Consider the following 23,276-nt stretch of genomic DNA (forward strand, 5'->3'; position numbering starts at 1 on the left):
ATCTAAATTATATGGATTCTTCTGCTCATTAAATGAAAATATATGCATTGCAACAGCAGTTGTAAATGTTGGTGAGATTCATGTCTGAAGAGATATACTAAGTCTACTTTTACATCTGTCCTTAGGAAGATCCAAAACCTACCTGTGTCTTCTGGGATATGAACAAAAACGGTAAGTTTAAAAATACTGTAATTTCTTTTGTGTGGGGAGTGAAGGTGTCTGAGTTTTAAAATCTGCTACAGTATTGGCCATTTTGCTTCTGAATTCATCCTTACAGAATTGAATGAGGTCTATCCAATGAAGTGTATCATTTCTTCTGGTTAGTATAATTACTTGTAACAGCAAATGTTAAATGCTCCTTTTTAAAGCTTGTTTTTAATGTAAATGTTTTTACCATTTTAAATTTTTCAATTAAGTTTTTCTACTTTTTTTCCACATCTGCAGTTTTTCATTGATCTGTCTCCATGGACAAATTAAATTATAATGTTACTCAGACACATGAATGATTCTTAGCCACACTTTCAACTGCTCATTTTTTTAAATATAGGGTTATTTAACTGTGAGACTGTGACAGTTAAAAACCTTAAGCTTTTTTTGTTGCATATGGAGATGCATATTAATAAGGCAGGATTTTAGACCATTCATCATTGTAACTGCCAAACCTGGGAGTGATGTTCTACTCAGGCTCTTCATCTTTTGCACAAAATTGTTCTCTGGGATGACTTTCCAGATCTTTGTGCTTTAGAGATCACTGCTGAGATGTTACTCTTCTTTAAAATGAAACAGATAGAGCTGTGGGATATTGGATGGAGAGGTTTAGTACACAGAGTCTTGCAAGAAATAAAATTTACCATTCAATTTGTACTTCAAAGCAGGAAATACAGACAGAGCAACTGAGGAGAATGCGGGAGGATAAAAATGACCAAAAAAATCATTGAAACTAGTTAGGAAGCCAAACTTAAGAATCACATTAAAGGAGAAACACACAGGGAAGAAACTATTCCCAGTGGTTGCTTGAGTGGAGAAGAGTTTTAAGTGGTTTTGGAACATCTTCACAGTATTTTGAGAGAATGTCTTGAATTTGAGTGTTTGATTGTCTTGAAGTTACGGAGCAAATTATGCTGTTTTTTGTCATGAGCTGTGAATAAAAGTCTCTACGAGTCAGAGAATATGAACTATTTCACAAAACTATCTCATATTTTGGCAGGGAAAAAAATGAAAAAAGAAACAAATTTTACTCTTTTAACATTTGACTTTCAAAACTAAAATCTTTCCACTTATTTTTCAGAATGGTCTTTTCAGGTGGGGTGAGTTGGGAGTAGTTCACTTCATGTTTTTTTGTAAGGTCACCAGAGATCATTATGATTATCCACTCTGACCTGCATTACATGCTGCAGAGCGGAAGGGCAGGACCCTCTACTCCTGGGCCATAAAAGCTTTCATGCGCCCAAGGATATATGAGTGGGAGGCAGGCAGGTTTAGACATCACAGCAGTGGGGGAAAAAGGAGTTCTAAAACCATCTTATTAGTGGGTAAAACTAAGGTGTGTCTTAATGCGTGATACACATAATAGGTCTTACTCAACAAAAAAGCTCCCTGCCTTTATTATACATCTCCATCTATTGCTTCTGGAGAGTAGTCCATTCTTGGGGCACTCATCTGGGCTGATTCTCTGCAGAAACTAGGCAATCTGACACCTGCTTCTCTCCTGGTTGATTTTAATGCTGGCTCGTTCAATTTGAGAAAGCACTTCTGCATTTGTGCAAGATGAAGTGAGGAACCTGCTAAAAGACAGGTTGACATGTGTTTGTTGGACAGCAGTTTCTCATGTTTCATTTCCACAGGTGGCAATGGTGGCTGGAACCCTGCGGGCTGTCAGGTGGATGCAGAATCCAATGAAAATGAAACAGTGTGCTTGTGCAACCACCTCACACATTTTGGGGTCCTCATGGTAGGCAAACTCACTGATCACAGAGTTACCTTTCCTAGGAACAGCAACACAGTTTTTGTCTTATGTCAAGACAACTCTCATATTTGTTACTTTTATTATATATATTATTTATAACTTTTGATAATAGTAACACATTATTTTCCCCCTTATTACTGTAAAGTTCTCTTTTCATAACAAAGTAGCTAGTGATAAGGATTCAGGAATGAGATAATTAATAAAGTTAGCAATGGAAGAATATTGGTTTTATTTTCATTATTACATTCTTTACAAGTGGCTAAATATTATTTTTTTTAAAATTTAAATGTGCTCATGAGATTTTTCTGAATTTTGAAAACATTGTGCCAAAAAAGACCTAAGACCAAGACTTCTGAGTGGTATCAGAATACAAATAGCATATTGTAACTTCCAACTTAATACAACCAAGGCCTAGTACTAACATTTCCACTAGAGAGAGGGGGAAAAAAGTGATCCTAATGAGTCCTAAGTTGCAGGGCATCTCTGACACATCCCTTAACATTATAATCTGACAAAAGTGACCTGCAGCTGATGCAGGAGGTTTGTAACAAGAGGGAAGTGAATAAGAAAGAAGCCTAAGTATATCTGAAATTTCCAGATTGAGAAAGTGGAAAGCTGCTTGCAGGAAAAAAAAAGTACAAGAAAAAGTTACAAGTGCTGTTTTCAGAAGAGAGAGAAGAGAGACTTGTTGTCAGGAAAAACAGGGAAAGCAAAACATCCTATATACAGCAGAAATAGTAATGAGAATGAAAATTCAAGGGAGCACAATAATTCTCTTTCATCCTTAGATCGAAAGGCTGGGTTGTCCCTTGCAAACCCAGTTTGCAAATCTGACAAGATTTATCTAATATCATAAAGTATGAAGTGACATCTTCTTTTGCACCATGTGCAAACCCATACTGGCTGTTTTCTTACTTGGCTTTAATCAGTTTTGGGGATGCCTTATAGTACAGGACTTCTCTCAGAAAGATGCTCACAGAGCGTTGGTATAAGACATGTAGCCCATACTCTGTCAGTGCCTTCAGCAAAGTCTCCAGAGAGGGTGGCTGGCAGAGCAATGCCTATCAAGGAGATGAAAGAGGGAACCATATGGTGCACTTCAGCCTCAGCAGCATAGCCTCCGGCTTTCAGCTGCCTCCAGCAATTTGTACTTGTGAAGTGTTTTTCAGAGAAAAAAATCCCAACATGAAAAAAATGGAAAACTGCTCTCTTTTCTTAACTTTTGGCATTTGTTTATGCTCAATAATGGGCTGATACATTTTTTTCCCAGCTGAAATTAACATTCTTTGGCCTGTAAAACATAGCTGCAGAAAAAATGTTGGCTCCTGGTCACTGCAGGAATAATTCCTAAGTGGAAGTATTTGAGGTTTGAAGTAACTTGTGGCAGTGTCACACAGGACTTTAATCACACAAGGGAGCCACATACACTGAATTTTTCAGCTTTGGCCTTCCAGACCCTTCTTAATAGAACTGCTCTCTTCACATCGTGCTGAGATGTGGATATGAAAAAACCACAAACTTTGCGTCTTCTTGCAAGCTAAATTGTGGTCTTGTTCCACTTTTCATCTCCAAAGTGATGAAGAAAAGGCTTTCTTTAGAATATATTCAATGAGTCCCTTCTCTTCCCTGAATGTTTCAGTGACAGTAGGAAATAAGGCAGAAGGTCTTCAAATTTGGGCTGCATTCCAATAGATTTTTACTCATTTTTGACCATTCTAATTGCTTTTCAATTTTAATAATCTCTTCTGACTTTCATTTAGATACTAAATTATTTCCAAAGAACACTCTCCTTATGTGTAAATAAACTTTCATATAAGGCTGGAATGGACTGTAAAAAAATCTGCTCCTGCCTTTTCCAACAAAGTATGCAAAGTTTTGTAGCATTTTATGTTTCTTTTTGCTAGCTAGTTTTGGTAGGGACAAAAGTGACAATGACTGTAGAATGGACATCATTATCTGTTAGTGTTTGCTCACATTTTCTCCATGGTGATATAAATACAATCATTCTCTTATTTCTTGTCCTTAAAAAAAGGAAATAACACTGGCATATATTCTCAGATGTTGATATGTGGCAGTTACAGTTAGACAGAAAAAAAGAAAATCCTTAGAATGTTCCTGTTTCATTTCCATATTTTCTTCTGTTGTCTTTGTCACTACTTTTCTGACCAATGCTATTTAAGAGTGCAGTTCTTATGTCAAAACGGACCCTAAATCCAAAAAGCAATACAGCAATGCCCTTGGTTTCACCTGTAGATGATTAGTTACATTGACTCTTATGAACTTTTAACAACAAAAAGGCCAGAAATTCCCTACAATGTTGCACATTTCAGTATGAATACTTTTAGGTTACATTTTTCTAAATCTTACATCTTCTGAAAGAGTTGTATATAAGCAACAGAATTAAAAAGTTTGGAAACTGGAGACTTTTCCAGAGAAGGGCATTTGAATTCCTGGCACTGAATTATAAGGATCAGAATCAGGCTCTATCTGCTGTTCCCAGCAGTTATAATACTTAAAGCACAATGTTTTGAAGAGCTGTGGGAAGGAAGTGAGAGGTGTAACAACTACAGACCAAGTACACGCAGCAAAAATGAGCCCCAATGTCAAGGTTAGAGTGGTATTGCCAAAGTGCTTTTCAGTTTTACTTGACTAATTACCAAGAAAGAGTGTTGTGCTCCTAGAAAAGATGCTGGCTACAGCTGATGTCTCTTCCTCCTCTCTCACAGGACCTTCAGAGAACCGTGACGCAAATCGATCCACAGAATACCAAGGTCCTGACCTTTATCACCTACATAGGCTGTGGAATATCTGCTATATTTTCAGCTGCAACTCTTCTGACATACATTGCATTTGAGTAAGTACTAATGCTCTGAAAAACATCACAAAGAAGTACCTGTATGTGCAGAATAAGTTAGTTACGTGGTTACTGTGGTTTATTTGCCTGGGAGGGGAAGCCCATGTTTGAAAAAGTCAAACCTGCAAAATCAGGGTCACGATGTTGTAAAGTGGAATTTTTTTCAAGGGGACATAAGTTCAGAGTCTTTCCTCCAGTTTCAAATATATTATGCTGCTCAGACCTGGGAATAAGGTGAATATGTGTAAAAATGTTCCTTTTGGGAATACAGAATCCTCTACATTCTGGACAGATATGTATTATTTTAAAAATTTTTAACAGACTTTTTATAAAAGTGAGACAAAACTTGCCTATGTTTAAAAAGAGAAATTTCCAACTAGAGAAATTACATTCTATAGTCCTTCAGAAAGAAGTGGGAAGAGAGATAAATGAAAATAAATTGTGAAGTGTTACAATAATTGCAACAGAAGTCCTGTTGAAATGTGAAAGTGGTTTTAGAGAAGGCAAAAATTTTGAAGTGATACAGTTCTGTGAACAGTGAAAAGAGAAAATGAAGTCATGTCAACACAAAGAAACCATTCTGCCACAAACAGGGCAGGACCAAGTAGCTGCTAAAGAAGGATAATTTTCTTGTGGCAGGAGGGTCAGGGGGGCTGGAGAAGGGGGTTTTCAAGTTTTAAATATCTTCAGTGATGGCATTCCTATTATATTACCTATGGTATAGTGTTCCAGTCCAATTTGTTAGAAATTGTTGTCTGCCCCTCACTATATACATTTCAATAGGGATCAGTTTAAAAAAAAATTACTTGTTCTTCAGTCTTCCTAAAATCCTATTTAAAAACAAAGAGAAAACCACATGCACTGGGCAATATATTCCACAAATTAAGCTAATATTTACATATAAAATTATCATAGATGACCTTCTGATCACTTGTATTTTTTTTGTTTTCATTTTCTTCTGTTTTCATTTAAAATAAAAAATACTGGTTTATATTTCATTTGAAAGGGTTGATTTTTTTTTAATAAAAAGAAGTTGCTAAAATATTTCAGCAGTTAATTAGCTCATTAAGAGCCCAAAGAAACGGTAGCTTACCCCCACCACACACAGCAGAAGCCTTCAGCAATCCCACACAGAGTATATTTTACCACTATATCTTACTGCACAATCCCAGCTAGAAGGAGATCCCTGTGTTTTTATTGACTTTAGGAACAGGTAAACCCAGCTGCCATAAGTGGCTTTTGTGATTGCAGCAAGTTAATTGTGTGCACCTGTATTTCTCTCATTAGGAAGCTGCGAAGGGATTATCCGTCCAAAATCCTGATGAATTTGAGCACAGCCCTGCTCTTTCTTAACTTGATTTTTTTGCTTGATGGCTGGATTGCATCCTTTGATATTGATGGCCTCTGCATAGCTGTAGCTGCACTTTTGCACTTTTTTCTTCTGGCCACCTTCACATGGATGGGACTAGAAGCTGTTCACATGTACATTGCTCTAGTGAAGGTGTTCAACACGTATATACGGCGATACATACTGAAGTTTTGCATCATTGGCTGGGGTGAGTTCAATAGATGCAGTATTTACATAGCATGTATGCTGCTGAATAAAATGCTCTCTATAAATGCTGCTGTATGGAAGCGCTCTATTAGAAATGCAGAGTAGAATTAATATCAGCATGTCGTTTCCTTCCCCCACCCCTCAGCAGTGCCAGCACTCAGCCAGCCCTCTCTGTCACCAAGTTCCCCTGTGTAACTCTGTAAATACACTCTCATTCTCCACCCAGAGCAGCTCACAGCCCCAGAATGAGTGGAGAGACCAGATAAACTGGTCTTGTTTTCCAAAGAGGCCAGAATGGGAGAGGGGAAATGTGAGTGTTGTGTCAGAGATGGAGAATTGTGTTACACAATGAATGCAGAAATTCTTGTGGTTACTGCAAAGCCTACAGAGGTCTTTGCATTGACTTTCAAAAACTTTAAGTCCAGCTTAAATTTTCTTGACAAAAAATACAAAGCCTACTGTGGAATCAGAAACAACTAAAATTTTCTGAGATTCAGGACAGCGTCTAAACCACCAAGAGATCCTGGCTGCCCTAAGCAATGTACACAGCAGGACTGAAATGGAAAAAGTAATACTGAAAAATAACTGCAAGGCTCAGGCAGCAAGACTTTTATTCTTCGTTTTTGTCTATATCAGGAATCTGTGGTTTCTCCCTGAATGCACATATTGTGTTTGAAATAATACAACACAATACAAAGCCATTAACCTTACGGCTAGAGCACTGACCTCAGTACAGCTGATAATTGATGTCTTTCCATTGGCAACTAGCATCCTCTTTGGCAACCTCAGCAGAGGACAAGGACTGAGTGGTCGGAAAAGCAAATTAACCTCTTCCCCTTTGAATCTGTTCTGTTATAGCAAGGATAAGACATATAAATAAGGCATATCAGGAAACGCACATTTCTTTTGTGTGAGCAGCACCTTTCTGCAGAGTTCTCTTCCGCATAGTTGTCTATTTTCCCCAAATACTCCTCTACCTTTTATTTAAGAAATACTTAGTTTGCTTTATGGAAGCGAGGGGAACACATATAAGTATATATAATAGGTACAATGATGTAGAAGATATATAACATGATATATATAATATATATATAATGCAGTTGAGAGAAGCAGTGGAGAAATTACAAGTTTAAGTTCACATTCCTCATGTTTAGACAACCTAATGAATTCATATTAGCATGAAAAAAATCCTTCAAAAAACTCCTAATACCATACCTCCGCTAGATCTCATTTTTGCTATAATTTGCTAATCTTCTCGCTGCATTATCAGAGCCTGCCTGCAGTTGCAAATTTAACTTTGGGTAATTAAGGGATAATATTTTACTTTAGTTTCCTTATCACATACTAAACTTTTTCTACCTTACAGAACATTGCAAGGCTTATTCATTAATGCCCATTAATTGCTTTGATAGTTCTATATCCTTATACTGTTTGAAAAATGGTTTCCTTCTACCTTCCCAGTGCAGTTTTCTCAGGATGCTCTGTACTAAGGCAGTAGGGATGGAGATATCAATAATTCGGCTTAGCACGGTGAATTTGAAAGTTTAGGAGATTTGAAAGCTCACTAGTTTTCTTGTGTTACAGGTTTGCCAGCTCTGGTGATAGCCATTGTTTTAGCAAGTGCTAATACAAATGCAAGTCATGTTTATGGCAAAGAGTTATATGGCAGAGATGCTAACGGGCAAGGAGGAGATGACTTGTGAGTATTTCTTTGGATCCTTTAAAATATACCATTTATAGTCTGGAAAAGAAAAAAATAGCATCAGTCAGATTGCTTTGGAAAAGTCAATGATGCATTAAACAAGCAAAAAGGGCAAAACTGTCTTCAGAATTATTAGAATCTGTAATGTCAGGAAGGCTGTAATGTAAGAAAAAATGGAGGGAAATCTGCATTACCCAATGGCAGGTACAAACATGCCTCTGGCAAAAGAATAATTTAGAGGCTTTGTCATGAAAATAAAATGAAAATACCTGTTTTAGTTTGTCTTAAATGAAAGCTATATTTTCTAGGTAAGAGCAAAGAAAGAAGTTGTATAAAAATAGTTTCTTTTGTAAATAAACCAGCCTTTTGCCAGTGTAGTTCAATAGTCCTCTGTGTTCTCTTGATGTCCAGATAATAATCTCCAAATGCCAAAATTTTTATATGAGTGCTCTTTTCCTTGCTTGGCACATGATAAATAAAAATTTATTTTTTAAAATTTATTATAGTATCATGCTGAGCATTCAGGCCATTTGCTGCAAGAGGAATTAGTTAGGTCTCTCATATGGCTGACTGTCAAATGGCTACCTCAAAAGCCCTACTCTTCTCCAGTCATGTTTAAATTCTCCTCTACCTCCAGTGGCAGAAACTTGAGATTTTGACACTGAAGATCCAAGTTTGCCCATTCTGTTACTAAAGCATTCAGTGCTTCACACAGATGACAGCAGTGACATTTTTTTCACTGAGTTTCAACTTTTTTCATGATGGGGTTGCAGTTCCCACAACTTGTATCTGAGGTCAGATTTCCTATTAATTAGTTTTGACGAAAATATGGTACAGCCCACAGATTTCTCATGTGATAATACTATGGGCCATAGTCTCTAAAGATGCCTCTGGGCTTCATCCTGTTTCCAAACAGAAAATGGACAAAGGTTTCATTTTACACTGTAGCTCTGCATCAGTGGTATCAGAATTCAGCTCATTTTCCTTTAGTCATATGAATAATGGGAGGATAGTCTCTGTTAACCAAAAATGATATTTTATTTTATTTATTTTATTTTTTTGTATTTTTTTTCAGCTGCTGGATCAAGAATGAAGTTGTCTTTTATGTGACTTGTGCTGGCTACTTTGGAATCATGTTTCTAATGAATGTTGCCATGTTTATTGTGGTGATGGTGCAAATCTGTGGGAGGAATGGGAAAAGAACTAATCGGAGCCTGAAGGAAGAGATCCTGAGGAACCTCCGTAGCGTGGTCAGCCTGACCTTCCTCCTGGGCATGACATGGGGCTTTGCCTTTTTTGCCTGGGGTCCCTTAACTCTTGCTTTCCTGTACCTCTTCTCAATTTTCAATTCTTTGCAAGGTAAGCTGAATTTTTGTTCTATGAATGAACAATATTTGATCTCTTGCTGTTCTGGGGCATACTATGTCCAGTGATTGGACTAGGGAACTCATATCCAATCTCTCTAGGATTTCATTTGATACTAAACTATCATTAGCTTCCCCGATGTGGAATAATGATTCCAACTACATGTGAGTTGAATATCTTACATAAATTAATTACAGTTTCAAGGTCTTTTTCCGTAAAGTGACCTATATTATAAATAGAGCTCTTCCTAGCTAACAGCCTGCAGTGTTCTCTGTTTGGATGCATGCTGTATGACCTTCAGCATTTCCTTTCACTGATTATAACAAATATAGGAAGCCTTTTTCCTTAATTTATTCCTGTAGGGAATCTGTATAACTCATAACTGTTTTATTCAGGCATGAGAAACTCATAAAATAAAATTCAGTTCTATCTCAGTGTGGAGAGATAGCACAGACATATGGGACATTGTTTGCCTAAGAAAAATCCAACGACTGTTATAGTCAGCTTATTTTTCTTTCCTTTACTCGAGTTTTCAATATTTTACTTTTCTAGCTTAGTTTGACTTTCTGAAAAATGCTGTAAATTGTAATCAAATGGTTATAAATGACAGAATTATATAGCTGACATTTTAAAAAAAAACCTCAGCTCAGAGCTAAAATTTGCATTTCAACTGCAATAAAATTCTTTACCAACACTTGCCCTACCCACTAATAAAGAACAGCTAAAACCATAATGAAGAGAAAACCCCAAGAAGGTCATTGGAAGGGCACGTGTTACACCACATACATATCGACATAAAAAATAAATCTGCCTAAAAAAAAAAAAAAATACAAAAATGAAATTCAAGAATGTCATTGAATGAGCTAGTGTTATGCAACACAAATATTGAGATAAAAATTAAATTTTTTAGGGTCAGCAAAATATCATTTCTTTGTGGAAAAAATATGGTGTGAGGATTTTATCTGATACAGTTGAGATGTATTTACTGTGCTGAAAGATTTATTGAGCTTTCGTGGAAAGAGAATAATGGTGTGGGTTTTTGTTTGAGTCGGTTTCAACCTAAAATGCTAACCAAAATGGCAAAAAATACTTGGACGTGGTGTTCTTACTAGTGACTGTTTTTTCCAAGGACAGATTCTGATACTCCCCTAGCAGTATAATGAAGTATTTACTGCATTGTGTCTGTGTTAGAAATTCAGAAGGGCCTAGAGAGATCAGAAGTGTGGGAAGAACATGAAAAATATTTAAATTCTGAAAAGCTTGCCAAGGGTCAAATTGAACAAGTTCTCTCTTACCAGAATTTCCAGTACAATCAATTAAGCTTGTATGTGCAGAGTGCATAGAAGGTGACCACCACTGCTTAATTCTCTGTGGGCTACTAGCACTATTTAATGGAAAATGAAGGCAGTTAAGTCAGAAGATAAAACTGAAAAAGATGAGAAATAAATGCAAAAAGAAGAGTGATGAGCTTTTCATGGACTGTGGTAGCAATGATTATGCAGTCCATGCTCAGGCATGTCATATCAAGGAACAGGAGATAGGAGATAATGTCCTATTTGAAAGTGTCAGAAAGAGCTAGGCAACGCTAAAGCAAAAAAGGAAAATGATGTTTAAAATCCCATATAACTGGTACAGCATTCATGTAGCAATAAGGGAATGGAATGGGGCGAATCTGTATCAGAAAGCATTTCCTAGCAGCAAAAAGCAGTTCAATATGGCAAACCTTCCATCAGTATTAGCAGCTTAATTACAGAGATGTTGGTAAATACATTTGCTCTCTCTCAAGTTTTTGAGAGCTGCACGAGTATTTCAAGCTATACCAGCAGCCTCCATCAGCAGTTTTCTGTGCACTGGCAATGAGAAAGCAAATTGCAGCAACTGCTAGTGTTACTGTACTTTGCTGTTTCATCTACATAGGAAATTATTTTTCTCTCCTTGACGCTCAGAGTAAAAGATCGGGGAACATTTCTTTTTTGGCTGTTCATTTTATATATATGCCTGGGCAAGCCAAACACTTTCAAGTCAGAGCCAAGCCAGAGCCAAGCCTAGGGTCTGATTTGTCTCTGGGAAACAAAACCAAAGCTGTACTACTAAAAGCACATTGTAAACTTAATGAATAATGAAATACAGAGAAAAAAATTCTGGAGACCAAGCCCAGACAGGGCAAAGGCAAAGTACTTAATGCAGTACATTTGTTTTGCATTACTGTGGAATATGCATTTTCTTTTTAACTGTTCAGAATATTCCAATCTTTCACTGCAATTTAATTAAACATCAATTTACTAAGTTTGTAAGCTGTGTAGAAGCCCTGAGAGGAACTTTGGGCCACAAACAGCTTCATATTTCTAAGCCTGTAAGAGCTGCTAGCAGTTGCATTGGACTTGCTCTGTGCTTTAAATAAATCATATAGAAAAATATTTTCCTAAATGCAAATACAATATCCATAATCCAAGAGAGGTTAAATTTGATATGCATTAATGTATGCCCTTTTTAAAATGCGCTTTTCCTTTTACTTTTCCCATCAGCTCTTGAAAACTTTTGGAAAAATTGTGTTTCATGACCCAACCCCTACCTAAAATTAACTGATTTCAGGGGTCTCAGCCTGGCCTGATGGCTGTAAGCAAATACAAGTCCAGTTCAATGACATGCATTAGTGCAAAATTAGACATCAGCAATTTGGAGGAGAGAAGATAATTTGATTCTCCAGAACATTATTATCCAAGCTATACCCTGCCGTTGTGTTCTGCCAGCTGAAACATAGTAGACATTAGTACACAGAACTATTCATGATGATCATAAAGGAAATAGTCTTAGAGGAAGCCACTTGACCACATTTGCCCACATTATGTAGCATTTATTCACATTTAAGGTAAAATCGTGAGGGATCTGGCCGTAGCATTTTGCCATCAGGTCTGCATCCTCAGGCTGGCTCTCTCACAGAGAGTATGAGTGAAACAAGAATAGGCTAAGCCACAGAACAACAAAAGATTCCACAGCCAGTGCCTGCCTGAGAAGAATCAGGAGCACATGAGATTTTCAGTTACTTAATTTAGCTCCAAAGTACATCTGTAGGTGATGAAATCATACCAAACACTCTGTTAAGACCTACCTTATAACATGGGAAGATGCTTATCTCCTGTCTTGAAAATAAAGACTTTAAAATTGCATGAGAAAAATCAACTCTACAAGAACATTCTTAAACCCATTTATTACAATTGCATGCACAAATATGCTAGTTTTCTTTGGAAGTAAGTAGCTGGACCCATAATTAGTACTTATGAACATATTTTTACCATTTTCATAATCGTTTCAAGTACATGCATGTGATGCTCATAAATCCGAGTGTGCTTTTTCTGGACACCCTTAAGTGCGATTTACAAGATGTCTGGTTTTAAAAGAATACAGCCTCACAGTTCTGTAGATATGGAACAATATCCAGGAGATAGAATAACTCCTTGCTAACATAGTACTGTTGGTATTTACTTTGCAATCTCTCTCTTGCAACTCTGTTGTGTGCAAAATAGTAATTTCTTTCAAAGACAAGACCTTTAAGTAATTTCTTTCAAAGACAAGACCTTTTAATAATTTTCTTCTAAGTAAAAAAGAAAAGTAAAAATTAAAAGATGAACACTGAGCTGAGTCTAAATCAACAGTGCCAATAAAAGGCAGCCTATTCTCTGTATTCTGATATCCCAGACACTTACATAGCAACTAGAGAATGGGAAAACTTTAGCTGATTTCCATACCTTTTAAATGATGCATAGATGACAATAACAAAATCTTAAGATAACTTTTTTCTTTGTATTTCATAGTCTTCCGATAACAAACTTTAATTTATCTGTTTATTTGTTTATACATACATGCTTTATTTTATGTTTATTTGCTTTCATCACAGGTTTGTTTATATTTGTATTCCATTGTGCTATGAAAGAAAATGTGCAGAAACAGTGGAGGAGACATCTCTGTTGTGGCAGGTTCCGACTGGCAGACAATTCAGGTAAAAGCAGTTCACAGCTCCCCTCCTTGGGTGCTGCAGTTGTCTGTAAACGTCCATGTAAACAGTTTGCTATGTTATTTTTAATATAACACAAGGTAGGCTAGAGATGTGGAAAACCAGATTAATCATAGTCTGTCACTTCAGTACTAATAATTGCCAAGGGACTTTTCAGATTTCACTTCATAAAAATTCTCAATCTTTCAGTGTTCCATTAAAGGCAGCTGGTAAATTTTGTAGTGCTATAGGCATGGTTTTGGAAGGCCCTTCAGACCCTAAAAGTAAAAAAAAAATTGAATAAGGATCCAGAGATTCAAACTGTGTCATTCAATAGCCGGTCTTACTCATTTTCTCCTATGTTAAAGTATGTTGACTTTGAACTGTGTGGACTATTAAGATGATGTAGGAGCAATTCTTAAAGTTTGCACAGAAATACTCTGACTTCTTTTGCTTTCATCTTTGCCTTTTTAAACTGTTCTGTCCTTTGCCATTTAATTCAGAGGAACTATTTTTTAGAGGCTCGGGAACATAGAAAATTCCTTTAACAGAAGCCTGATTAGGTTCTAGAACTGAAGTTTGTCTTCATCTGCAACAGTCAGAGAGAAAGGCGAGACATTGTTTTGGACACATGAAAAGGGCAATGCTTGAGCCACTGCAATTATAGTTTCCTGAACCTTTGGCCATCTTGGATGGCATGAGACTGCTGTGTTCAGGCAACTGGCACTTCTTTTGCTGTCTGATGTGGTGATTTGGACCATATAATTCTTTCTCACATGGTTCATGTCCAATGACCTTTGTTCAAATCTACAGTGGGTGTAAGGTGGCATAAGCTTATTGCTTGTATTGCTTGCTGTGGTAAGCTTTCATTTTGTAGTAAGAAAACTTGACTCATTATTTCAAAGAGTTAATGCAAATTAGGAAAATCATATTAATTCTGATCAGATGTCCAATTTGTTTCATATGTTCAGTTTCCATGTGGTTTTATGCTATAACTCCTGAACTGAAAAACAAAGATGGATCAAATTATTTCCATGTTTGGTTTTTTTTTTTTAATGCTGCTCTTTGGGTATGAATATGATAGAAATAAAAACATGAAGTATTTGAATATGTGAGTGGTGTAGTTAATGTGATGCCATTAAGTCTGACATGAACCAGTTGATCTCCATGGGCTGGTTTTAATCTCCATGAACCTGACACTGTTTTCAGGCAGAACAGTGAAATATAAGTCAAATGTGAACTTGCATACCTAAACCCTGTAGCAATAATTTATGATGAAGTATTTGTCTTGATTTAGATCAAGACCAAAGCAGCCCACTTGTTTTTGGCTTGGACTTCTCTTCCATTTTGTGAATTTCATTGAAGTACAGTAAATAACAGCAAGATGACTAAATTTTGAAACTTCTGCACTTACCTTCAATTATATGATATAAAATAAGTTAGATACTTCTGTTCTATTGGTAATGAAATACTTGTTATCAGTTTTCAGTGTTAGTTTTCTTTGCTCAGTTGATTGGTATTAGCTATTTAATTTAATTTTGGAAGTTGTTCCAGCATAAGAGCCTATTATATTAATGGTTTGGACAAAATTCTTTAAATGTGAACTAGTGAATAAACTTCATTATATAAATAGTGCACCAATATGGTAAACAACAAGTTAGTTGTTAGTATGTAGTAAATTCCTCAGCAGCAGAAGATCAAGCCCTCAGATTTATAAGATCATTGTAAATGATCCTATCTATCCCTCTCCTATCACCTTTGGGTTTTGCTCTTCAGGTCAGGAAAGTTTGGCATCCTTATACTGCCACAGAGCTTCTCTGCTCTCCAGCATTCTGGTAAGCCAGGTCTTACTTGCAGTTCTGCCAGACTAACTATTGTTGGAATGTTAGAGCCACCAGTTTCAGCTGCTATGGTAGAGCAAATCAAGTTGGAATAATTTTAGAGTTCTTAAGAACCAAAGAGGATATCTAACAGGAAAAGGATAGGTTTTTTTTTATAAGCAATACCAAGAAATGCATGAGATATTTTAAATAAACATAATTAAATAAATTAGGCATTTAGTGTCTGTGGTAGATATTTATATAAAGCTTTTCAATCATTTTCAGATTGGAGCAAAACAGCAACCAATATTATAAAGAAGAGTTCTGATAATCTTGGAAAATCCTTATCCTCTAGTTCCATTGGCTCCAATTCAACCTACTTAACATCCAAATCAAAATCTACAACAAATACATATTGCAAACGGAACAGCCATACAGGTGAGTTCTTGCACTGCAACCCAGTGCATCTGTGAATACACAGGTTTGTGTCAAAGGCACAGTAAGCATTTCTACCCAAAGGTTAATGTGGGAAAATATCATCAATTCATATAGTGTCTGTGTTTTTAAAATATATGTTACTGTTTAATAAGAATCCTTACTTGACATTCAGTACATCCAGTGTATAGATCTGATCACCATATGTTCCCATACTAAATGAAATAGGCTTGATGAAAGCAAATTTTGCTTCTTATCCTATTGTAAACGCAGGGTAGCCAAAGCACAGAGAGATGACGTTCTTCACCCAAGGTAACATGAAAGCTGGCAGCACAGCTGGAAATAGGAATCAAGTCTTCAGAGTCCAAGTCCACAGCTGGTTGTCTTGGTTAAACTCCTTTCATCTAAGTGTAAAACATTTATGGGTAAAACGACAAATGGAGCCTACTCGGAAATGGATACTGTGTTCCCAGAGCACGCATTGTCTTGCCCTTCTACAAATAGCCATATCTACTGCTTATTTATTTAGATGTCAATGGTATATGTAATAAAAGGCATCATCTGTATTCCACTCATACCATGAAAATGTGCTCGTTTTAAGAAGATTTTAAGGGAGCAAGGAAAGAGAGCAGCTGGAATGATTTGCAAGTTTGATTGTGTCTGAGATAATATTTCAGAATTTCACTTATATAGTTCAGATTTTTTTGTTACTCTGTTTTTGTGAGTGCATGTTTTTGTCCTGTGTAAAGTCACATAGCATTATTACACATTACTCTTTCATAAATATAGTGGAAATAAAATCTGCGCACATATTTAACTCAAAGGTGTGTTTACTTGCTTTAAAATATTTATTAGGAAAAAAATTAAGATATAAAGGAGATGATTTCACTAGAAAGAAAGTTATGTGTTTTCTTAAGTATCAATTATTTTTGTTAAGCCCCCAAAGTCTCATTTATGATGGCACACTCTCCTTTCTTGATGCATGGCATAGTTTCCAGGAAATACTTTCTATTTTTTTATTACACACAACCCTTTTATTTAAGAATTACACTCTTGTTTTCTCACTGACCAATATTCAGTGCATCCACTAGCATGAGGGATTGTGCATCAGGTATTTTAAGAGTTTAAAACTTTTTTGGCTATTGAGAACATACATGATGTACATCTGCTTTGAATACAGTGAAAATGAGAGGTATCTTAGAAATGCCTGATAACTGATAGCACCTGAGCTTGCTCTCAGGACTGCTATTCACAACTGCACTGGGAGCACAGGGCTGGCACCTGCCTCCCCAGGCTGTCTGCCCCTGCTGTCAGGTCAGGTTTGGTGTGCAGGGCACCCAGCTGCCCTGATCAAGCTGTTCATTCATCTCTTCCCTGTAGGAACACTTCTGCCAGCAGTCTTCCACAAACAGCATCTTTAATAACCAGTGATCACAGTGCTATTGTTGATTTAACAGTAGGGGAGGACAGCATTGTGCCCTTTCTGCTGCAGACAGAGAATTCCCTTTTGTACTCGTGGCAGATCAGTCTTTAGATTCTTGGTCTTGGGATAAGTGATAAAAATATGCTTAAATGCTTTGTTGGACTCAGGGCTTTTTATCAGGCTAGCAATTAAGAAGACTTAGTGCTGCAGTTTTTGCAAGGTGTTCTTGAAGGAAAACAAAGAAACTGTTCCAGATAAGAACAGTAAGTTAAAAGAAAATTGCTCATATATTTTCTTCAAAAATGATGAGCTTAATCTCATCCATAAATTATTCCTAAAAGGGATTGTAGTTCTTAATGTAATCAAATTTTGTAATGTGATGGTTTATTGGACATTAAGGGAATACAACAGTTTTCTTTTTATTTTTTGAAATTATAATACATTTTACTTTGATATCTAAAAATACACATTTTATTATGATACTCCATAAGAATTTTTGATAACACTAGGTTTTTAAATACTGACATCTTCTTATGTGTAATAAGAATAAAAATAATAAAAAATAACATTCAGATTCTGATTTTTATACAGCTGAACTTCTCAGTTTCCCAGCTTAGCTAAATTGCAGACAAATAATGTCATAGCTACATGTCTTGGCAAGTCTTGTTAATTTGGTTATAATGTGTTCCCTGGAATTGACACAAGCATTCATGTGTTTGTGGTGTAGATAATGTCTTCTAAGGCCCTTTCCTCACCAGTGGTGGAGCATTACAGGTAAAGTGAGAATTGCTTTTGTTGAATGCATGGCTGGAACAGGGCAGAGGGATGCTTCTTGCATGATGTCCTCATTGATGCAGAGGATTTTGCTGATCAGAAATTCTGCTTATTTCTCACTGTTACACCTTGAGCCACTGATGCTGAATCAAAGGACAAGCACACTTCAAACTCTGGGTATCTGCACTCTGCACGAAGCATTTGGAAGATACCATTTTAGAAAACAGACCATGTCCTGACATTAATGCCTGTGTGCACTAATGTCAGGGGACAGTCATTATTAGTCTGAGGAAAGGAGGTTATTCTGGAACACCCATATACAAAGCATACATTAAAATGCAAAAACAATCTGATTGAATTCCAGAAGATTGTTTAGTATTTATCAAAGTTATTTCAGAAAATTTAAGTTAATGTATTTATATTTGGTCTATGGCTATTATTTCTAGACATTGGGGTTTTATATCCACCAGCACCCAAAATTACTCTGAATGATGAAATATATATGCCTGAAAGCCATCCTGTGAGCTGCTGCATGAATACAGAATGCACCAGCACAAATATTGGATGCACCCTCATGGGTGAACAAAGGGGTTCACTACGGCATCTTGTGCCCTAGCTGTCTCCAAACCCAAAACAAACAAATTGTAGATAGTACTTAAATACCCTCTGTAACACTTCTATGAATTAGAAGTTAGGAAAATCTCTGCAGACAATTTGGTTATACAACTCCCACTTACTTCAAGGCTACATGATTTTAACCCTATACCTAGGTGTGACGCTATTGGTTAGTAAATGCATACATTTGAAATGCTCTCAGTGCTCAGAAATTTGCCATTGGACGTAGAGTTATTCACTGCAATTCATGAACATTCTTGCGTGCTTTGAAAAAGTCATCCTGATGTGCCTCAACATGCTTGTTTCTGTTTTAATGAGTGAAACTCTTTTGATTTCTCCACCTGCAATCCATTTCTCCTTTGCAACACTTTATGCTCTTTTATGGCTTGATATCATGACTTCTGCTGGGATGGGTAACTTTTCTGTTTATTTTTAGTTAGTTTATTTCCAAGAAAATACTTGAAATCATAGTTCAAGTAGTGGGCTTAATTCTTGAATGACCCTTTAACAAGGAATTTTTGGAGATGATTTCACCAAGGTCTTATAAACAAAAATGTCACTTTGTAGAAAACATTGCTTCCCAGGGTACTCCACCTTATGTCCAGACCTTGCAACGGTCCAGATCTTGACCAGGTTCAGAGAATTAATTGCAGCTTTATTCACTACTGTGGAAAAGATAATAAAGAAAGCTCATTAGCACAACATACTTGAGAGAATGAGAGACAAGCTCTCTCCTTCTCATTTCTTGCTACATGAGCTCTACCTACTGACCATTCTCTGAACAGCACCTAATGGAAGCCACTGAAGCAGACTTTCCCAGTCTGGCTGGGAATTGCCTTACGTCTTTATCTCTTCAGCTTCACCCTTGACCTCTAACTCATGGACTCTCAAGGGATGCCCATTTGTTGCATAGAGTTTTTCAGTCTGTACCCTCCATATTATGGAAAAAACAAGGTGATGCTAGGCAAGCACAAAGTTTAGGCCAGTTTCAGCTCTGGTTATCTGCTTTAAGATGCAAGACATCCCCTGCTACATTCAGCACAGATTATGTTATTTCTGTGCATACTTCAAAACATCCGCTGTTGAAATAATTAAATCTGTTTACTGCCATTTTACACTACTTTATTATGTGGAGATGCTGTTTATGGAGATCTAGTGCCTATCAAAATATTTTTGGTTTGTAAGATTCAGAGCATCAGTGGTAAATTAATATATTAAGAGGTCATAAGAGTCTGTATCACTTAAAGCAAAATAATAAGGGGATAATTTTGAGAGATACATGAAACGTCTGCCCACAAAACCAGACATCTAGAAAGAATTTAGAAGAAGCAATGCCAAGCCAAAAAGTTCTTTGCTGACTTTTAGGGCAGTAATTTAATTCATCGATAGTGGCAATTGAAGGCATATCTATGTGGGAGTGACACGTCTCTTAAACTATGAATTTGCTTAAGAGGCCCTAACTTCTTTTTGTTGCTTTTTCCTCCTCTCAGATAATGTTTTTCTTGACAAGCCATCTTCAAAATTTGCCCAAGAGGATGGAGAACAGACATCAATCATCCCTGTCCACCAGGTTATTGACAAAGTCAAAGGATACTGCAATCCTCACTCTGACAACTTCTATAAAAATATCATCATGTCTGACACATTTAGTCGCAGCACAAAGTTCTAACTGGGTTTCTGATTTATTGGTTTTTTTAATGAAAGGAATACAAAAGGTCTGCCTGGAATTGAGAATATTGGATGTCATAGAAAGTGATCTGTTCAGTTATTTTTTCCAACTCTGTAGTGTTCTCCTGTAAACAGCTTCCACTTAAGGACCGATTTCTCCACCTTTTTAGTGTTGTGGAAAAAAACAATTTTCCACCATGATATTGAGCTGTTTTTAAATGTGTGCCAGCCAACGTGATGTCTTGAGAGCTAATTGTAGTCCTGTGTAAATATCTTTTAAGACTGAAGAGCCACAAGCCTAACTTTAACTTATATAATCAAAACAGAAGCAAGCCTTGACTCCTGGAGAAAACAGCAGATATATCATGCAGTACAGACAAGCTTTTATTGAACAGTTTGCTGATGGTCTTTTTCTTTTGAAAAATATGGATTTTCCCTATGACACTTGTTAGATTCTTGCTTCTTGAATGTCTAGTGCTATCTGTTCTTTATTCGTGAGTAAAACCCTAACACCAGTTAAAGGGTTATTTTAAACCATTTTTGCCTAAACAGACCTAATCATGCAAATCCTACTTACGAATACAGTATGTGCTGTAAATGCAGGCCAGTTTGTATCCATATACATAGAAACACAGTTTACACAAAGCCATGTTTCGGCATTTATTGACTGGTATGTATGAAATGCAGTGTGTCCCATCTCAAGTCTATGTTTAATGTTCTTCTTTCACGAAAAAAATAGCAAACAGACATTCAACTATATATAGATATATACTTAGAACTCTCTCTACGCATATTTTTATAATAATGTACGTGGTAAATATGACAGAGGAGCCCACAATGTGTACCACAGACAATCTACAAACAATGGACGGTGCTAAAACATAAGTTTAAATATTTAAATTCAAGATGAATTCTTTGTAAACCCGTGAGTTTGTCAGTCTATACTTCAGATGTGCTGTAGTATAGACACCTCCATCAGGTGGCATTGCACCATCAGGATAGCCTGGAATATGTTTACCAATAGTAAATAAATGAATAATGTCTTTCCAGGGGCATAATGTTATCAGTATCAGTATCCCACTCTTGCCTTCCTGTTGGATGACATGATTGAGGTTGTTGGATGCACAGGGTTTAACTAGTGTTCAGGCAATATTAGGGAATTTCGCATTGCTATACTGTGTCCATAATGACACTGAGGGATGGGGCTGTGTGTGCAGAGAACAGACAAGAGCATGAAATGCTTACTTGTTTTACTCTCTATAAATGTGTGATATATTAGCATGTGACCTTGAGTGCCAAAAGGGCAGCTCTTCTCATGAACCATGTTTCACCCCATGACAAGTTGTATAAAAATTGCAGCTGCACATGTTTCTGAAGGCATGTGCTAAAACATGCTTTTTTCAAGTAGTGCTTTTGGAGAAGAATGTCTCCTAATGGAAGTTTTCATTTTTAAAATTATCCTTTCTTTCAAACCCAAATATTTTAGTGAAATATTTAATTATTTGAATTCAGAAAGAGAGCAGAAAGTTATACTGAGGTTTTTCAGTTGCCAAGCAGGTGGATGCTCAGTGATTAGGGATGTGGATTTGTGCTTTCCCTGCTCTTTGCACATGCTTTTGTGTGCAGAGATCATTTAATGCTGTGACCGCACAAATGGCACATTTTCCCCGGCTGCAAACACCTGGTGGGAGGAGGATGTACTGATGGTATTCCACCCAGGGGCACTGCTGTCCTACACGGACCTGAACAAAACCTCAGTGTTGTAACTGAAAACACTTCTGTGGTGTATGAATGGAAGTCAGCCCCATTCACTCAAAATGTAATTAATAACAGGGATGAGTGTTGTCAGGTATCTTTAATTGGTGAAATAATTTAGGGAGAGATTATGTATAAGCATTTACTGAACTTACATTTTATCATCCCATTTGCTTAACTACTGTAGATAATAGTGTTCGCATAGCAGCTTACTGTGAGATTTCTACCTGATTAAGATGTTCAAAAGTGAAGAGAAGAAAAACCAAACATTCCTGAAAAAATGAGGAATCAATAAAACATAATAGATCAGTAAAATATAAATAAGAAGAAAACACAGTATCCTGAATGAAGCTGAGCTGTAACCCATCAGTTTAATGTACATCTACCTGTATTTTTGCTGAATTAAGATTTTTTCTCTTTTTTTACTACCATGTAGTAATCTTAAACTGTCTGTGTCACTTAGTTGCTCTTGAATACTCTCAATTCTACAATGTAAAGCTTCTGTTTTGTAGTTGACATGCTGTAACCTCCCTTGTATATATTTATTTATTTGTGAGGTTAAATATGTCAAATATACTCAGCACTATAATGACTGTTCTTGTTACTTTAATGCTAAGTTTCTGCTTCATCATAGAAGAAGAGGGAAAGAATAATTTCTTATATGTTTTTTCTAAACAACTTGTGAAACAATTTACTGTAGTTCTATCTTTTGCAACTTTGAGGAAACTTGTCAGTGTAATTTGTAATATTAGTCAATGAAATATAGTGTAACAGGTTTGAAGACAGACTAAAATGGAAACCTTTTCAAGTAAAGATTTTTTATGTTAGTGTTCCAAATAATTAAAGCCTTTTAATAGTGAATGGTTGACTTTTATTTTTTTCCTTTTAATGTTTAATGGCAAAAATTACACAGTGGAATTCTGGAAAATAATCTTGTGGTTTTTTAAATACTTGAGACAGGTACACGCCTAGCCAAAATGTTGGAAATAAATGTGCAAGACTAACTCCATTTCACCAGAGGAACACATCTTGCAGAATATGCCTTTCCCTTTTGTGATTTACTCAATGCCACATTCAGTGAATGATCTGGAAGTTATGCAAGCTGATTTATTTATGGTAGCAGTCATGTAATAGAAATGAAAGGAAAATCCAGGCAACAGACAATATGCTGGGATGATATTTTAAAGTAATACAAATGAGTAATCTAAAACTCAGGAGTTTTTTCTTTCTATATGTTTTTCTCCAGCTGAGTGTTGTCCCTCATCAATAATTCCATTCAACTTGAAATCATATTTTGACTGATCACTGCTGAAATATTTGATTCAGCCAATCACTTGATTAATACACACTAAT

At 36.4% G+C, this 23,276-nt stretch overlaps 1 protein-coding gene across 4 annotated transcripts in view; it reads left to right on the forward strand.

Annotated features, from left to right (window-relative positions):
• The window catches only part of ADGRG6 (adhesion G protein-coupled receptor G6), a 109,918-nt gene extending 87,134 nt beyond the window's left edge, over positions 1 to 22,784 (forward strand). For 2 of the 4 annotated variants that reach the window (XM_085055716.1, XM_085055717.1), the window contains 9 exons: positions 126 to 171; positions 1,845 to 1,951; positions 4,693 to 4,820; positions 6,108 to 6,376; positions 7,960 to 8,074; positions 9,153 to 9,436; positions 13,338 to 13,439; positions 15,539 to 15,691; positions 19,991 to 22,784. In XM_085055716.1, coding sequence (XP_084911842.1) covers positions 126 to 171; positions 1,845 to 1,951; positions 4,693 to 4,820; positions 6,108 to 6,376; positions 7,960 to 8,074; positions 9,153 to 9,436; positions 13,338 to 13,439; positions 15,539 to 15,691; positions 19,991 to 20,169 — 1,383 coding nt within the window. In that variant the 3' untranslated portion in view covers positions 20,170 to 22,784. Of the gene's footprint in view, positions 1 to 125; positions 172 to 1,844; positions 1,952 to 4,692; positions 4,821 to 6,107; positions 6,377 to 7,959; positions 8,075 to 9,152; positions 9,437 to 13,337; positions 13,440 to 15,538; positions 15,692 to 15,961; positions 16,512 to 17,838; positions 17,886 to 19,990 lie in introns of those variants that run through there. The other 2 variants (XM_085055718.1, XM_085055719.1) reach the window with 2 other exon arrangements.
• The last annotated feature ends 492 nt before the right edge of the window (positions 22,785 to 23,276 follow it).

Source organism: Lichenostomus cassidix, chromosome 3, assembly GCF_008360975.1.
Source record: "Lichenostomus cassidix isolate B80296 chromosome 3, HeHo_3.0, whole genome shotgun sequence".
Taxonomy (NCBI): Eukaryota; Metazoa; Chordata; class Aves; order Passeriformes; family Meliphagidae; genus Lichenostomus; species Lichenostomus cassidix.